The sequence below is a fragment of the Salmo trutta genome, chromosome 26, assembly GCF_901001165.1.
Source record: "Salmo trutta chromosome 26, fSalTru1.1, whole genome shotgun sequence".
NCBI lineage: Eukaryota > Metazoa > Chordata > Actinopteri > Salmoniformes > Salmonidae > Salmo > Salmo trutta.
In genome coordinates, this window is record NC_042982.1 from 23,722,743 (window position 1) to 23,741,485 (window position 18,743).

Below are 18,743 nucleotides of genomic sequence, written 5' to 3' on the forward strand. Positions count from 1 at the left end.
CAGGCTGGAAGAATAATCATGAGTCAATGAGTGAATTAAACAATAACATTAACTATGGTCATGTAGATGGAAAGATGGACGGTTAGCATGACAAGACAACAAACATGAATCAATGATGATAAACAATATGTCAAGAGGATGTCTGGACAGAGAAACAGTCACATGGAGCAGTCATTTAACACCGCAAACTAAAACTGAGTCAATTTAGTGCATGTCTTACTTATGTTTTGTTTACGCTCTTTCCATCCCCCAACTCTTTTTACCAACGCATTTTAGCCAAGCAACTAAAACTGACAACCTCACACGGCGCAGCACAAATCCCTAAATAGAAACATGCCTGCAGTCATTAACTATTAATACACACATCTGGACCCAGAAACAAAATGAAGACAACCGCATACTGGTACCTGCCAACACGGGCTCTTTACTGGTCCTCAGCTATTAAGTCAGGTTACAACACAGCTGGATGTCTCCCAGACAATGTTCAACTGCAGTCCTGTGTTTCCAGATAGAAGTCACTAAGCTGAACCCTTAGCTTCCTACCACTGGCTGGTGGATTTAGGACAGAGGAAAAGCGTGGAGTTGCCTCTGGATTGAGCAGCGTTAAACAGATGCTGGTTGCTTTCATCTGTCCCTTAGGTTAAATCAAAATGCTCCCCTTCAGTCTGTCCTTCGCCATGAGGTGGATCCACATCATGCTTTCACTGTTTAATTACATCTTAATAGCAGAGAACAGAAATAGGGGAAACATCCCGATGTTTCTCTCTCCCTTGGTCCCTCCCATCCCCTCCTCATCTCAATCTCCCTCCCACTCTCCTTCCTTCCCTCCCTCTACCTTTCCTCATCCTCTCGTGACAAAGGAGCTCTACAGTATATAGGCTAAACCAAAGCAGTTAGCGCACCACCATACGTAAGCCTGACACAGAGAGAGGTGCAGGAGGACACAGACCACCCAGGCATTTCCATTTCAAATTATGCTTCTGTAGAGAATGGAAGTAATCTCGGGCAGAATCGACCCAGTCCGCTGTATTTGTTTCAGAGGCTGCTGTCCTCATGTTGTCATTCTGCCTGAGACCTGATCTGTCATATCCCTGCTGGTCCTGTGTGTGAGTTCTAGGACGACGACATGAGTCATGAGACCCACCACAGGGACAATGTTTTGACACTCCCTCTAATCTGTCAGCCCACCCTCTTAGCATGTAACTTATGACACTATAACAGCAGTTAAAGGTCCAATGCAGCTGTTTTTATCTCAATATCAAACCATTTCTGAGTAACAATTAAGCAGTGTTGTAGTACTCGAGTTCAGGACTCGAACTTGAGTCCCAATTTTCATGACTTGTGACTCGACTTCTACTCGACCATTGGTGACTCGGACTCACCTTCCTGTGACTTGTATTTGTACCTTGACTGGATTGGCTACTAAGATAAGCAGAATATTTGCAGCACTGGGAGCACAGAGCAGACAGGGTTCTGTTCTCTAGCTAGCCATGGGAATGGTGCACCACACTGGCACACGCAGTCTACATCAGCTGGTGAGCTGCGGGGGAGCAAGCGATGAGTGTGGGCAGACAAGAAGGCAGGCTCCACTCTGGCTCCGCCTCCGATCATACACATCGCGCAAGCGACTCTTGCTTCCCCGTAACCACCAGTCGCCAGCCTACTATTTAGCTTGCATGGTTAAGAAACACAAACTGCTTTATGAAATTTAAAACAATTCTATTGAGTTTAAAAGTAAAACAACAGTATAGCTATTGTCTTCCTCTCTCCCCTTGAGTATTGAAAAGTAGTTTGTATTTGAATTTGTCATCTCGCTCTACCCTCCCACTTTCACCAGTCTCCCTTTAGTTTTCACTCTGGAATGAAATAACCTGGACAAATATTAGTGGGCGATTACAAAAAAAGTAGCAAATAATAATCTGGTCAATCTGACAGGAGCAATAGCCAATTCCGTCAAGAGACCATTGATCCCTTTAAAACATTACTGATTTGACATAACTATTGAACATTATATTAAAATAAAATGTGTGAGACTGTATGAAGACCTATTTGTTTCATAGGCTATAGTATATTGCAGGCAATTATGACCATTGTCACATCCTGACCATAGTATATGTTGTTATTTTCTATAGTAGAGTGGTCAGGGCGTGACAGGGGGTGTTTTGGGTGGTTGTTTTGGGTGGTTGTTCTATGTTTTCTATTTCTATGTTTAAGTTCTAGTTTGTCTATTTCTATGTTGGGATTGTTTCTGCTACAAGATCATGGTGCTTGCCTACGGAGCTGTGAGGGGAACGGCACCTCCGTACCTTCAGGCTCTGATCAGTCCCTACACCCAAAGAAGGGCACTGCGTTCATCCACCTCTGGCCTGCTCGCCTCCCTACCTCTGCGGAAGCACAGTTCCCACTCAGCCCAGTCAAAACTGTTCGCTGCTCTGGCACCCCAATGGTGGAACAAGCTCCCTCACGACGCCAGGACAGCGGAGTCAATCACCACCTTCCGGAGACACCTGAAACCCCACCTCTTTAAGGAATACCTGGGATAGGATTAAGTAATCCTTCTACCCCCCCCCCAAAAAGATATAGATGTACTATTGTAAAGTGGTTGGTCCACTGGATATCATAAGGTGAATGCACCAATTTGTAAGTCGCTCTGGATAAGAGCGTCTGCTACATCATGTAAATGCAAATGTTTGGGGTTGATCTCTAATTGGAGGTAGCTGATCCTCATTGCCTTTGATTAGAGATCATATTTAAGTAGGGGTTTTTCTCATTGTTGTTTGTGGGTTATTATCTTTTGAGTAGTGTGTTTTCCTCTCTGCGTCACGGTTTGTTGTTTTTGTATATTCAAGTATTTTCGTGTATTGCATTTTGTTTCACTATAATAAAATATGTGGAACTACGAACACGCTGCATTTTGGTCCGATCCTTCAAACAGCCGTGACAACCATTGTGCAACAGGAGGAAAATCTTTGTGCTACTTCAACGCTCACATGAAAATCTTCCCACCAGCCTGCCAATAGTTGTTGTTGGGCAGATTGTTTCTACTAAATACGAGCCAAATCAATAGAGCAACAGACGAGCGTCAAGCCACCAATACAAGCGAGCAGAAAAACAACATTAACTAAAATACGAAATATGTCTAAAGAACCCTGAATCATTCATTTGGCTTTCAAAATGTATATATATTTTGTTATGTGCACATAAACCAATATTAATGTAGTATTTTTTGTTAAACTCAGACCCAGTGACTTAGACTTGAGCACTTGGACCAGGACTCGAGCACTGGGACTCAGCCATAGGGACTCGTGACTAGACTTGGACTCACGCACAGGGGACTGGTGACTCGACTTGGACTCGAGGTTTAGTGACTCAACTGCAATTAAGTACCTTAAAATCGTCAAAAAGGAACAAAAACTGCTTCATAGCAAAGAGCAGATTCTCAAGCAAGAATTTAGCTAGGACTGTCTGGAAGTGGTCTGAGTGAAGAAAACACTGAAAACATCTGTTATTGGCAGATAGCCCAATAAGGAAGAGTTCCAAACCAATTAACTAATTTACCACATGGTGATGTCACCCTGGAAAGGCCAAAGCTCCATCCCACCAAAACAGGCTGAAATTTCAAGCAGTCTTTTCAAACAGCTCTTACACTAAAAGGGCACTATTGTCGTTTTTTTTATTTTACAGTATTATTCCAACCTCATAGTGTGGAAATATATAAAACACCGGAAAACAGAGCTTTTGACTGCACTGGGCCTTTAAGAAAAGAGTTAAGCGTGTGTAGTCTAAGTGTCAGAGTGAGGCATGGCTGGTCTCTCCCTAGAGTGATATTTCTCTCCTAGCTCAGCTCATCTTCCCCTGTAGGAAGATCTCAAGGTCACAGACAGACACTTCTGTTCAGTAGCAACGCCCCAGCCACACATCTAATGTATCATAGTTGCCACAGCTACAGTAGGTCAGCTATTCTATAGTTAAAATGCACTGTGCTTGAGCTTGCACCAGCTCACACACATACATGTAATAGGTCATGTTATACCACCCTACGAACATTGCGCTTCAGTGAGGCGCTCTCAACGGTAAAAGCAAAGATGGTTTAGTATGACGATATGCAAAAAATGCTTCTCCAAGGGAAGAATTTTTCACTTCTCTCATTGACTTCTCAAACCCCGGTCTGGTTTGTCTGCTTCGCAAGCGTTCCCGGAAGTCTCGCGATGTTGGTTTAGAAGCTGGTAAAAGCATCAGTGTGCAAAAGAGTAGATGACTACTGCTCTCTGCTGTCAAGCCCACAGAATTACACAGGAATTATCCAGGCAATGAACAGCCACTTTCACAAATGAGTGAGCAGCCGCTTCCGCCTGACTGATTCAAATTATCACAACAGGCAAAACAAATTCTCACTCTCAACCCTCTGGAATCTGTGCTGACTAATGGCAATGAATCTATAGTTAAAGTGTCAGCAAAAATGATCAATAGGGCCATCCTAAATGACCACCTGACGAGGCTATGGGATGATATCACAGGTGCAAGCTAAGCAAACAAAACAACATCTTATACAATTAAATGTTCTGTTACATTCTACAGTGCTAAACATAACTCCCTGCACATAACTGCTCTCTCCTGCCACCTCCTGGAATCTGAACGCTGCTATAGTTCACTCTCTCAACTACAGTGGTACTGACGCCTGTGGATGCTTCTACAGTAATGCTGTGTACCCAGAAAAATCACACTATTTCTCTGGCTGATACCATCAGCTTCATCCAACAAGTGCTGAGGATTGCAGGTTTAACCTGAGCTGATCGGACAGGAATGAATGGTACTTACCTATATCTATTCTACCCTGTCTTTCTAAGGTCTTCGAAAGCCAAGTTAACAAACAGATTACCGACCATTTCGAATCCCACCGTACCTTCTCCGCTATGCAATCTGGTTTCAGAGCTGGTCCTGGGTGCACCTCAGCCACGCTCAATGTCCTAAACGACATCATAACCACCATCGATTACTGTGCAGCCGTATTCATCGACCCGGCCAAGGCTTTCGAATCTGTCAATCACCACATTCTTATTGGCAGACTCGACAGCCTTGGTTTCTCAAATGATTGCCTCGCCTGGTTCACCAACTACTTCTCAGACAGATTTCAGTGTGTCAAATCGGAGGGCCTGTTGTCCGGACCTCTGGCAGTCTCTATGGGTGTGCCACAGGGTTCAATTCTCGGGCCGACTCTCTTCTCTGTATACATCAATGATGTTGCTCTTGCTGCTGGTGATTCTCTGATCCAGCTCTACGCAGAAGACACCATTTTGTATACTTCTGGCCCTTCTTTGGACACTGTGTTAACTAACCTCCAGACGAGCTTCAATGCCATACAACACTCCTTCCGTGGCCTCCAACTGCTCTTAAACGCAAGTAAAACTAAATGCATGCTATTCAATCGATCACTGCCCACACCTGCTCGCCCGTCTAGCATCACTACTCTGGACGGCTCTGACTTAGAATACGTGGACAACTACAAATACCTGGGTGTCTGGTTAGACTGTAAACTCTCCTTCCAGACTCCCATTAAGCATCTCCAATCCAAAATTAAATCTAGAATTGGCTTCCTATATCGCAACAAAGCATCCTTCACTCATGCTGCCAAACATACCCTCGTAAAACTGACCATCCTACCGATCCTCGACTTCGGTGATGTCATCTATAAAATAGTCTCCAACACTCTACTCAACAAACTGGATGCAGTCTATCACAGTGCCATCCGTTTTGTCACCAAAGCCCCATACACTACCCACCATTGCGACCTGTACGCTCTCGTTGGTTGGCCCTCGCTTCATACTCGTCGCCAAACCCACTGGCTACAGGTTATCTACAAGTCTCTGCTAGGTAAAGCCCCGCCTTATCTCAGCTCACTGGTCACCATAGCAGCACCCACTCGTAGCACATGCTCCAGCAGGTATATCTCACTGGTCACCCCCAAAGCCAATTCCTCCTTTGGTCGTCTTTCCTTCCAGTTCTCTGCTGCCAATGACTGGAACGAACTGCAAAAATCTCTGAAGCTGGAGACTCATATCTCCCTCACTAGCTTTAAGCACCAGCTGTCAGAGTAGCTCACAGATCACTGCACCTGTACATAGCCCATATGTAAACAGCCCATCTATATACCTACCTACCTCATCCCCATACTGTATTTATGTATTTATCTTGCTCCTTTGCACCCCAGTATCTCTACTTGCACATTCATCTTCTGCACATCTACCATTCCAGTGTTTAATTGCTATATTGTAATTACTTCGCAACCCTGGCCAATTTATTGCCTTAACTTACCTCATTTGCACTCACTGTATATAGACTTTTTGTTTATTTTTGTTCTACTGTATTATTGACTATGTTTTGTTTATTCCATGTGTAACTCTGTGTTGTTGTATGTGTTGAATTGCTTTGCTTTATCTTGGCCAGGTCGCAGTTGCAAATGAGAACTTGTTCTCAACTAGCCTACCTGGTTAAATAAAGGTGAAATAAAAAATAAAATAAATAAAACTTAGTGGATTAATGCACACACTGGATTGAATATTCATGAACAACATTTTAAATATACTGATATATTGGATTTCATGTTGCTTATTGCCTTATCACGTATCCAATTTTATATTCAAATTAAAGGGATACTTCGGGATTTTGGCAATGAGGCCCTTTATCTAATTCCCCAGAGATAGATGAACTAATGGATACCATTTTTATGTCGCCATGTCCATTATGTAGGAAGTTAGATTTAATTTCGTGAGCCAATGCTAACTAACGTTAACGCAATGACTGGAAGTCTATGGGTATCCCGAAGTATCACTTTAAGTACATAATGAATGAGATCATTTATATTCCATCTGTATTTTTTCCAAATATGGGAAATTGGAGAGTGGAATGTGGGTCGGGCGGGGACAGGATGATCTAAAATAATTAGGACAGACTGCTCTCTTCCATTACGGAATGAGGTATTTTGTGGAACAATTCACCATGATGTCCACTGAGCTACACATGAACTTGAGCCAAAGACACAATTGCCAAAATACCAGCAACCAATGACTTCTGTTCTCCATAGAATGTATGTGTATTCAGTTCCGGGCAGGGCCTCACCTGCACAGTGCCAAAGTCAACGGTCTCATAGTGGAAGTGGGCACATTCAGCCAGCCTGGGAAAATGACCTCTGGGGAACGTCAGCCTGAAATACAGCAGCATCACCTCATCAGTATTCTACTAGCTGTTACACTGAGGCAGAAAGAGCTAAGAGGGAGAGGAGTGAGGAGAGAGCGAGCATGAGAGAGAGAGCAGAGGGAGAGGGCAGGGAAAGAGAGAAGGGGGAGATGGTAGTGTGAGAGTGAGACAGCAGAGAGAGCAAGTTGACCAGTCAGTCTCTGCCAGGCCCCAGCCCATCATTTTACTGCACTTTATTTTACTGCCCTGGTTTAGAGGCCCATTTTACAGCCCATAATAGACCGTTTCCGTGGGGACGGGAGCACCTACTTCTTCACGTTTTTGACCTTCATGCTGGCTGTGCTGACGCAGGAACGCAGGGTGGGCTCAGGCTCAACAGGAAGCTCTGTGACCTCATCACTCTGTACCTGCCAATCAACAACACACAATACTCAATATCTGCCAATCAACACAAACAATACTCAACATTCCTGACATGTAAACCAATTACAAGACAGTCAGCACTTTACATTTGCTGGTTCAATAATACTAAAAAGAAACCCATACTAGCAGTATATATATAAGACCACATTGTAGTTGAGTTCAGAAACTGCTATTCCAAGGTTACAGTGCTTGTATCAGACCTCAACTAGTGATTATAGACAGTGTACCATGTCAGTTGGGCTCTCTTTTGGAGATTTCTCTGTTGGAGTAGTGCTCTTGTGTGGATCAGGCTGGGTCGCTTCTTTATCTGGTGTAATACACATGTCCCTACACAGGGAGAGGGAGGGAAGGACAGAGATAAACAGGGAGAGAAAGAATCTGAATCCATAAATACATTACATTTGAAATACTTGAAATAAAAAACAATTTTCCATAGAAGCCACCAGAGGGAGCCAGTGAGAGACCAATATATTTACATCATGTTTCTGGTGCTCAAATCATGACACTGCACCAGTGTCCCAGAAAACATAATGTACCCTGTGGTATTTACATCCTTGTTACTCTGGTGATAGCACATAACTACACACCGTCTCAAATGGCTCCTGACTGGTACAGAAAGCTCCAGAGAGGAGTATAGCCTAGCCTACATACAGTAAACACATCATGGGGAAAGAACATACTTAGCCTGACAAAAGAAGCATCTCACACTTGGTAGGACCAAAACAAAGCTATAATGGCTTTTGTGTATGTTCGGGTAAGCAAAGCCTTTCCTTTGAGTAAGTCACGAATGCAATCCGCCCACAAGGGAGCGCCTCACAAAACCTGCAGCTGAAATCTGAGTCAGTGTGCTAGGCAGAGGGAGAAAAGTCCTTTCAGACCAACTTTTCTCAGGGACAATGAAGAAGAGTGGATGCCTTAGATTTGTCCTTCCTTCCAGGGCTCAGACACAGACTGAGTGATGCAGTGATTCAGTCTCATAGACTACTGCTCCTGAGATCTGCTAAAAAGGACAAGAACACTGGCACTGATAGAATGCGCTCATTTCATCTGCTGGAGAGCTGTGATTAAATGAGAGCCATCCTATCCAGGCCTGGTTGTTTTCCAGCATACTCACAGTAGATAGAGAAGAGATAATTTGTCTGTCATCGATATACTGTAGCCATCACTAATGTCTTTTAGAATTCCTCTCTTTCCATCACTCTTCCTCCCCGTCAATCTCTCACGTACACATAATACACACACATGACCGTACAATCACTCAAGCACACACACATCCTCAACTGATCCTGTATACGTCTCCTTTACATTTCTGGGTGTGATATCTGCAGAGTCCTGGTCAGCTGACATAGCAGCAGTACGGTACAGCGCAGCGTGAGTGTGAGAGAGTAACTCACCCCTCAAGGACGTCACCACTTCCTGGTTCTCCCTGATGTCCTGAGCCAGCATTCCCGATCACCGCGGCAACCCCACAGCCAGCCTCCATCCTACTGCCTTACTGAAGCAGTCGACTGACGAGATGGAGAAGAGAGAGAGATGGAGAGAGGGGGAGAGGAGAGTCAACCTTAGCTGGGAAGCTGCCAGACATTAACCCACTCTTAGCTGCAGCTTGTGCTGTTCAGAATCATTTCACGCCTTTTAAAAGATGAATGGTTAATGTGTCTGTAGTAAGACAGGCATTCAGTGAACAAGTAAATACACACTTCCTACACGTCAAATTGTTTCATTCAAAACAGGTCATTTTGAAACATTTATTTTTAAAACAATCTGGAATCCATCCATACTGCAGGTGAAGTATTGGGACTTGTATGTGTGGCTGGGTTTGGAATGGTCCTAAGAGGGAGAAACGAACCCTTCATGATGAGTGTTGTTGGGAAGAGACCCCAGAAGGGATAACAAAAAGTACATACTGACCTCTTAAACATTACAGTTAGAGAACACCCATTTTCAAAACAATTAATACAGGTCTAGGAGCACTACATGGGAGCTTTGGGACTCTCCTTCCGCCAACATGTGACTATGACTATGTTTGGCACCATCCTGAGAGGCAGAAACCAACCTCACCAGCATGGGAGTGTTGTGACAGCCCCCATGAGGACATAGGTCTGGTGTCAAGGAGGCCGAGCCATCATCCCTAATACAGCTCTTTATAGCCTGTCAACAAATAAAAGGAATGCTCTGACAGAGTGAAACAAACACATAACACAGCCTTCCAATCTTTCCATAACTAGGCCTCATGAAAGGCAGTGCTGGGATCTGAACTCACATCTTAGATATTGGGCAAGCACAGTGCAGTGGTAACCAACCAACCCTGGTCCTGGAGTGCTACAGTATGTGCATTGTGCACACAAAGTACCTCAGTTGTACACCTCAGCACTAAAACTCCCCAGCCAATCAATACTGACGTAGTAAAGCAGAAGTTTTCCTCTTCTCCAATCAGAAGCTGTAATGATGACCATAGAGATGTTTGGAGTAAGGAGTAGTAGATAGATACATCAGGCCAGCCATTACAGTACAGGGTAGCAATTTCCCCAAGAGAGCAAGCAGAGGGAGGCAGCCCATTGGCCAGTAGCCACAGAGTGGTGCTCACTGCTGACAGAGTTCCACACAGCCCTCTGACTCAGCACAATGTGACCAGCCAGAGACACTGGCCAAACCAGACCCACAGATCTACTATATTCTACTGTACTCTCAACTCTCTCCAATGGCAGATGAAGCCTTTCTATAGGATATCCTATCAAACATTAATTCAACAAATATTTGAGAGGATAGCATGACGACACAAAAAACAAGCAACGATTTATCTGAAGTCCCAAAGGTGTCCTGAGTCTCTCCAGGAATAGGCTACATTACTTTGAAGATGAACAAAGTAATACACTAGTTTGTATAACAGAATGTTTTTGCCATTCAGTATAGTCTGACAATTTCTGTCAACCATCAGAATGTTTGGTCCAACTTTATGTTTGTCCAGTAATCTTTTCAAAAGCACTGTAATCTTTTCACTGCATTGCATTTATTCCATGATAAAATGTAACATGCCTGACCTTCATTGTTCAGAATGGAGAATGTTTCTTCTCAGATAAGGACATCCTGTGCTGGACATTGCTGTGTAGCAGACACTCCGCACCACCTTATGGCAACATGATAGGTACATCCATTCATTTAGGATATCGGTAACATGGCAATGCAATTCAATTTAATGACGACAGATTTCTTTGCCACGTTAACTTAACCCATACCAAACGTGAGGCCTTGGTAATGTCCCAAATGGTACCCTATGCCCTACATAGTGCATTTCTTTTGACCAGAGCCCTATAAGTCCTGATCAGAAAGTAGTGCGCTATATGGGGAATAGTCTGTAATTTGGGACATTATCTTTCCCCTGCTTATCTGTCAGCCATACCAGACTGGTCATAGTAAAACCATCACCCTGCAATGTACAGTAGCGGTAACGACAAGACATCTTGTTCACCACTTGAAGAAAGCTCTCCATTTCTGCTGCCTAGAGACAGAAACAGCTCTGATCTGGCTTTGACGACTCTGGCCTAAATGGTACTCCAGGAAAACTAGGGCAGCCTACGCAATTCTGCATGCCGTTTATGAAACCTGTATTAGAATTCATGGGCTGGAGTGAGGAATTGATGCCCACGCATTATCTCTAAGAGAAGAATTTCATGACACGATCCTCTGAAGATTCACATTAGGCACACTCACATGTTGACCTAATGCATTTGCTACAGTGCTGTGTGCAAGTAGGCCAAAAGCTTTAAGAGACGTAATATATCTAAGTGAGAGGCTAAGGGAGCCGCTGGGAAGAGAGAAATGACTGTTGTTTCACCTCATACTGTTATGTTGTTCAGTGTCTCTGGGGTCACTGAGCAGCCCCCACCCAGACAGCTGAGCTCACACACACACACACACAGGGGTGTAGGCAGTACTGTATTCGTCAACAACATCTCCATGGGTTTTGATAAAGGCGCTCCCCAGTGTATGTTTCCATCTGGCTGTTGAGGGGAAAGTTTTGCGCTCTCATTCGGAGCTCTGGAATGCGGTCATAAAGTTAGATGCAGTGGAGAAGGCCTGGGGTTGCTATGGTAACCTGCCGGTTGTGAGCTGCTCCTCTTCTCGACTGATGAGGTAGCCAGAAGAGGAAATGAAACTATGTACACAATACTGTACATTGAACACAATACTGTATACAGTACAGTGGTGATTGTGTTTATGGGTTTAAAAAACGGATTAATGCTATTCTTCTCAGGGAGGAGAATCATACGATTCTATAATCTGATTTACATCTACTACAGTGGGATTCATTTTGTTTCATCTCATGATGAATTTCATAGCTGTATAAATCATTCTTTGTCCCATTCCAGACACACACAATGAGGATTAGAACTATAGTAAAAAGGTCATAGACTATACTCTGTCCAAAAATACAGGCGGCTGCAGTAGACGAAAATAAACTGAAATTTATTTATTTACACACAGTTTCTTACCATTGAGAAAAGCAATTCAACAAAGGCCCGACCGTAAGCCTATTTGCATGTTGTTCAAATTTAATCAGTTAGGTATGTGAGAGGAATTGTTTATGCTTAGCTGACATAGGTTTGGTGCTGGTAGTAACGTTTAAACGCCCACACCTGTAGAAATACACTTTTTCGAGCTGAAAGACGATGGCCAGAGCTTACCCCTGATGTTGCAGAACGATTTAAGTCAGTAAGTCATTGTTTTAGTACGATATACAGTATTTGGGCTTGAAGTGACAAATCCGAACTGCCCACTTCATGCAAATCTGTGAGAATGCGGTGTGTTTTCCTATCAAGTTAAGTTGTATTAGTCATATGTACGGGATACACATGGTATACACAGTCCAATGAAATGCTTACTTGCAGGTTGCTTCTCGACAATAAGAAATGAGAAAGGCAGTGTCTGTTCCTATGATATGACAAACTCTTTTCAGCCTACGTTTCGTTTCATTGCTGGGTTTTATTTGAATTTTACCACACACCATGTTTATTAATCAGAAACTGCTGTATACATCTTCTTGACTGAGATAAGCCAAACAGCCTTGTGTCCACTTGGCTGCCTGAGCCATGGAGCAAATTAAAATATGGGGTGCAAACATGTGTTTCAGCACCTCCACTTTCTTTTACCTGAAAATGATCATAATCCATTGGATGTCAATTTTCAAAACATATTTTAATAGTCTGTATTAAAAAATATATGACCATTTTATAAATTGTATAATTACGTAATATGATAGCCCCCCCATCGCCCCAAGTCTTGCTTCACTACACGCTCCACTGCTTTTGATTTGTTTGCTATCCAGATAATGAGCAAAGTCATTCTAGCCTATCATTTCACTTCCCGGTGAGAATCATGAGCACGGGCTGACTTGGCTTTGCTGTACCACAGCCGAAGGTTGCACAGTGCCCATTAACATGTAGAAAATCACATATCAGTAGTCATCATCTATTACGCTAAATTAATTTAAGAGCTTCATCTTATTCTCTCTAACTATTTTGATGGCGGATTCGCGGCCACAATTTATGGAAGATACCAAAACTTTGGAAATAACGAAGTTAAAGATGCTGGTAGAGTTACTCCACCTCAAGAATTCCATTTGGCGAAAGGCTTGGCACATGCATACTCAGGCCGACTGGCTCTGGTTCAGGCAAGTGAGAAATAAGTGCACTCACGCTATCCAGAAGGCCAAAGTTAGTTACTTTAAGGAGCAGTTCTCTCTCTGAGGGTCTAACCCCAAGAAGTTCTGGAAAACGGTTAAAGACCTGGAGAATAAACCCTCCTCCTCACAGCTGCCCATGTCCCTTAATGTTGATGATGTGGTTGTTACTGACAAGGAGCACATTGCTGAGCTTTTTAAAATCACCACTTCATTAAGTCAGGATTCCTATTTGACTCAGCCATGCCTCATTGCCCGTCCAACATTTCCTCATCTCCCACCCCTTCTAATGCGACTAGCACCGATGCTCCTCCCTCTTTTTCCCCTGCCCTGCTACAAAGTTTCTCCCTGCAGGCAGTCACTGAGTCTGAGGTCCTAAAGGAGCTCCTTCAACTTGACCCCAAAAAAACATCTGGGTCAGATGGTTTAGATCCTTTAAGGTTGCAGCCCATATCATCGCCAAGCCAGTCTCTCCTCTCTGGGGAGGTTCCCATTGTATCCTTTCATTAAAAGGGGGAGATCAAGCTGATCCTAACAGTTATAGGCCAATTTCTATTTTGCCCTGTTTATCAAAAGTGTTGGAAAAACTTGTCAATAATCAGCCCTTGATTCTAAGCAATGTTGTGCTGCTATTTTTGTGGACTTGGCAAAAGCTTTTGATACGATAGACCATTCCATTCTTGTGGGCCTGCTAAGGAGTATTGGTGTCTCTGAGGGGTCTTTAGCCTGGTTTGTTAACTCCCTCTCTCAAAGAAGGCAGTGTATGAAGTCAGAATATCTGCTGTCTCAGTCAGTGCCTGTCACCAAGGGAGTACCCCAAGACTCAATCCTAGGCCCCACTCTTCTCAATTTACATCAACATAGCTCAGGCAGTAGGAAGCTCTATCATCCATTTATATGCAGATGATACAGTATTATACTCAGCTGGCCCCTCCCCAGATGTTGTGTTAAACGCTCTACAACAAAGCTTTCTTAGTATCCAACAAGCTTTCTCTGCCTTTAACCTTGTTCTGGACACCTCCAAAACAAAGGTCATGTGGTTTGGTAAGAAGAATGCCCTCCCCGCAGGTGTGATTACTACCGCTGAGGGTTTAGAGCTTGAGGTATTCACCTCATACAAGTACTTGGGAGTATGGCTAGACAGTACACTGTCCTTCTCTCAGCACATATCAAAGCTGCAGGCTAAGGTTAAATCTAGACTTGGTTTCCTCTATCGTAATCACTCCTCTTTCACCCCAGCTGCCAAACTAACCCTGATTCAGATGACCATCCAACACATGCTAGATTACGGAGACGTCATTTATAGATCGTCAGGTAAGGGTGCTCTCGAGCGGCTAGATGTACTTTACCATTCGGCCATCAGATTTGCCACCAATGCTCCTTATAGGACACATCACTGCACTCTATACCCCTCCGTAAACTGGTCATCCCTGGGTTGCTCCTCTTTTCAGTTCGCTGCAGCTAGCGACTGGAACGAGCTGCAAAAAAAAAAACATTCAAACTGGACAGTTATCTCCATCTCTTCATTCAAAGAGTCAATCATGGATATTCTTACTGACAGTTGTGGCTGCTTAGCATGACGTTTTGTTCTCTCTACCTTCTTGCCTTTCTCTGTGTCCAATAATGTTTGTACCATGTTTTGTGCTGCCACCATGCTGTGCTGTCATGTGTTGCTGCCATGCTATGTTGTCGTCTTAGGTCTGTCTCTCTTTATGTTGTGTTGTCTCTATGTCGTGATGTGTGTTTTGTCCTATATTTTTTATCCCAGCCCCCATCCCCGCAGGAGGCCTTTTGAAAGGCCATCCTTGTACATAAGAATTTGTTCTTAACTGACTTTCCTAGTTAAATAAAGGTTAAATAAAATAAATATAATAAGACAGGCCAGTGGTTTCCAGCTAGATAAGGTTAGCATGCTAGCTAGCTACACTGACAGCTGTCAGTCCCTTATTTGTTGATGTTTATCAACCCCACGTGGAGATTCCCATACCCAATTCTCGAATATGTACTAGTAGCCTTCTCCATTCTTCGGAGGTGGAACCTAAAAGTGCATTTCCTCTCTAGGACAGGAAATGACATCTAAATAGTGGCGGAAACTTCCTCTGGGGGGGTCCTTTAATATAACTCCCAATACCTCTGCCCTTTTCGATTGAGCCTGCCTGCGGAGTCATTTTCAATATAGGCTTATCTTCAATATGTTTTTACTCATGAGAGATACATCTGTGGCATAGTCTCCTATCCCCTAACCCTGATCATTAACAAGCTTGCACACAGACTATAGTCACCTTTGATCTTCCACAGTGAGTGAATATCTGATCCATATATATATATATATGATATAAATGATCATATACACTATCTTTCAAAAGTTTGGGGTCACTTAGAAATGTCCTTGTTTTTGAAAGGAAAGCAATTTTTTGTCCATTATAATAACATCAAATTGATCAGAAATACAGTGTAGACATGGTTAATGTTGTAAATGACGTTTGTTTCTGGAAACTACTGATTTTTAATGGAATATCTACATAGGCGTACAGAGGCACATTATCAGCAATCATCACTCCTGTGTTCCAATGGCATGTGGTGTTAGCCTTTAAAATTATAAACTTGGATTAGCTAATTGATCATTAGAAAACCCTTTTGCAATTATGTTAGCACAGCTGAAAACTGTTGTGTGGATTAAAGATGCAATAAAACTGGCTTTCAGTAGACTAGTTGAGTATCTGGAGCATCAGCATTTGTGGGTTCGATTACAGGCTCAAAATGACCAGAAACAACAAACTTTCTTCTGAAACTCGTCAGTCTATTCTTGTTCTGAGAAATGAAGGCTTCCATGCGAGAATCTGCCAAGAAACTGAAGATCTCGTACAATGCTATGTACAATGCTATGTACTACTCCCTTCACAGAGCAGCGCAAACTGTCTCTAACCAGAATAGAAAGAGGAGTGGGAGGCCCTGGTGCACAACTGAGCAAGAGGACAAGTACATTAGAGTGTCTAGTTTTGAGAAACAAACGTCTCACAAGTCCTCAACTGGCAGCTTCATTAAATAGTACCCGCAAAACACCAGTCTCAACGTCAACAGTGAAGAGGCGACTCCGGGATGCTGACCTTCAAAGAGGCCTTGAAATACATCCACAGGTATACCTCCAATTGACTGAAATTATGTCAATTAGCCTATCAGAAGCTTCTAAAGCCATGACCTCCTTTTCTGGAATTTTCCAAGCTGTTTAAAGGCACAGTCAACTTAGTGTATGTAAACTTCTGACCCACTGGAATTATGATACAGTTAATTATAAATTAAATAATCTGTCTGTAAACACTTGTGTCATGCACAAAATAGATGTCCTAACCAACTTGCCAATACTATAGTTTGTTAACAAAAGATTTGTGGAGTGGTTGAAAAACAAGTTTTAATGACTCCAACCTAAGTGTATGTAAACTTCCGACTTCAACTTTAAATACAATACCCAACATCTGATTTGGACCAAACCTTTTTCTAACAATGGGTTAAACCTGAGGAATCCAAAGGAATGGTCAAAAGCCACCCACGGACCCCCACCAATCACACCCCGACAACGTTATAGTATCAGTTCTCTGTGTCTGACAAGTAGTATGGAGCTGCGGCTTGGAGTATTGTTCCTTCATCCTATGTAATGTATTCCCAGAGAAATTGTTGATGTTTTTTTCTCCTGTTCAGAGAAATTAGTAATTGAATTTGTTAGGTTTATGTCTCATCCCACATCCTGATATTACCAGGTTCTGACAACTAGATGAAAGCTTTCACCACCCTGGGAAGTTCATCATTTATTTAATCCGTAGTCTAATTATCTGCATGGTTTCCCGAGTTGTAGTGGGAGGACCAGACCAATTTAATCACGTGACTCCAAGTTTACTTCGATATGATGGTTATTATATCAATATCTCCGCATAAAGGCATTTCCACCGCAATTTTTCACATAATACATTTACAATCTGAGATGGTGGGTGTCATAGCTTGCTGAGATGACATGGAACGACCCTGTATTTATAATTACATGACAATATTTTAGGTTGACTATAATTACATTACACAATTGATGATATATCACATGGCTTACTTTTATTTTCCTGCATAAGTAAAAGCAGAAAATGCATCACCTATGCCATTCATTCCAATTAGACTTTTTTTGGATTTCTCCCTAACCAAGATGGCTTCCATTTTCGCCCCATTATGAAACTTTGAGTCTTTATAGCCCCTCTAGTAATTTAATATGAGCTCTATGTAGTTAACATGTCATTACATAAAACATACTTATCTCATAACCTTCAAAAGCCACAACATTCATTCACACCCTAAGTTTCTCACTCACCTAAAACCAATACACAGCACAACACAAGTAGCCTATGACGACGATGGTAACACTTTCAGATGTTCTTTTAAACATACCTGTAACCGTAGGACAAACCACCACGCGTCTACTCTATCTTCTCCGAGTCGCAGTGTGCCGCGCAGTTCACCACTGTTGAGGGTTTCGACAGCAATGACTTTGATTTTTCAGCATCGCACTACGAAGCCCAGTTCGCACTGCTTGAGTGAAAATGTGTAAAAAGTCAGGGATTCGTCGATGAACATGTCCTTAAAAAGAGACCATGGCACTGAAACCGTAGGCTCCTATGCGCTGCACCCGACGCTGTGAGCGCGCAAAACCAGGCTGGGCGCGTACTCGTAGGCAAATTCAATGATTCCTTAAATTATTCTAATCCTAGTGCCCTCAACTGTCCTAGTAGGCCTACATCAGAGATCAGGTTTCAATCGCTCTTCCACTCCTAATAAAGAAACAAAAGTATGTGTACTATGTTGTGGGTGATTTATTAGAAGAAAGATATTTGCTATTGGCAAACAAAAAGGAGCCTTGTCAACTATTTCATCAGTGGATTTCAGTATATAGGTTATGTTCACACACTCGCACCCATGTTGCAACCTGGACTCAGGGGTAGACGTAACATAGTAAGGATAAATCCGGGGGACTCCAATTAGTATGATATGGTAAGTATGGTATGTATTAATTTGTGTATGTCTATCATCCATTTCGTATGATATGTTACAGATAACAATTTGTATGATACTGTATGTTACAAATAACAATTTGTACAGTATGAGGGCAAAACTAAAAGTGCGAACCATTTAACTATGGCAAGGTGACTGGGAATATGGCTGAATACAAACAGTGTAGTTATTCCCTCCGTAAGGCAATCGGACAGGCAAAACGTCAGTAGAGAGACAAAGTGGAGTCACAATTCAAAGGCTCAGACACAAGACGTATGTGGCATGGTCTACAGACAATCACGGACTACAATCCGGACAAGCTAAACACCTTCTTCGCCCGCTTTGAGGATAACAGTGCCACTGACGCGGGTCGCTACCAAGGACTGTGGGCTCTCCTTCTCCGTGGCCAACGTGAGTAAGA

At 42.9% G+C, this 18,743-nt stretch overlaps 1 protein-coding gene across 5 annotated transcripts in view; it reads right to left on the reverse strand.

Annotated features, from left to right (window-relative positions):
* LOC115163460 (rho GTPase-activating protein 32) overlaps positions 1-18,132 on the reverse strand; it is a 33,373-nt gene extending 15,241 nt beyond the window's left edge. The window contains exons 1-5 of one of the 5 annotated variants that reach the window (XM_029715345.1): positions 17,723-18,131; positions 9,012-9,125; positions 7,845-7,944; positions 7,504-7,595; positions 7,117-7,201 (exon numbers count right to left, since the gene is read on the reverse strand). In XM_029715345.1, the coding sequence (XP_029571205.1) occupies positions 7,117-7,201; positions 7,504-7,595; positions 7,845-7,944; positions 9,012-9,100 (366 nt within the window). In that variant the 5' untranslated portion in view covers positions 9,101-9,125; positions 17,723-18,131. Of the gene's footprint in view, positions 1-7,116; positions 7,202-7,503; positions 7,602-7,844; positions 7,945-9,011; positions 9,126-14,646; positions 14,687-17,722 lie in introns of those variants that run through there. The other 4 variants (XM_029715346.1, XM_029715343.1, XM_029715344.1 and 1 more) reach the window with 4 other exon arrangements.
* Between the last annotated feature and the right edge of the window lie 611 nt (positions 18,133-18,743).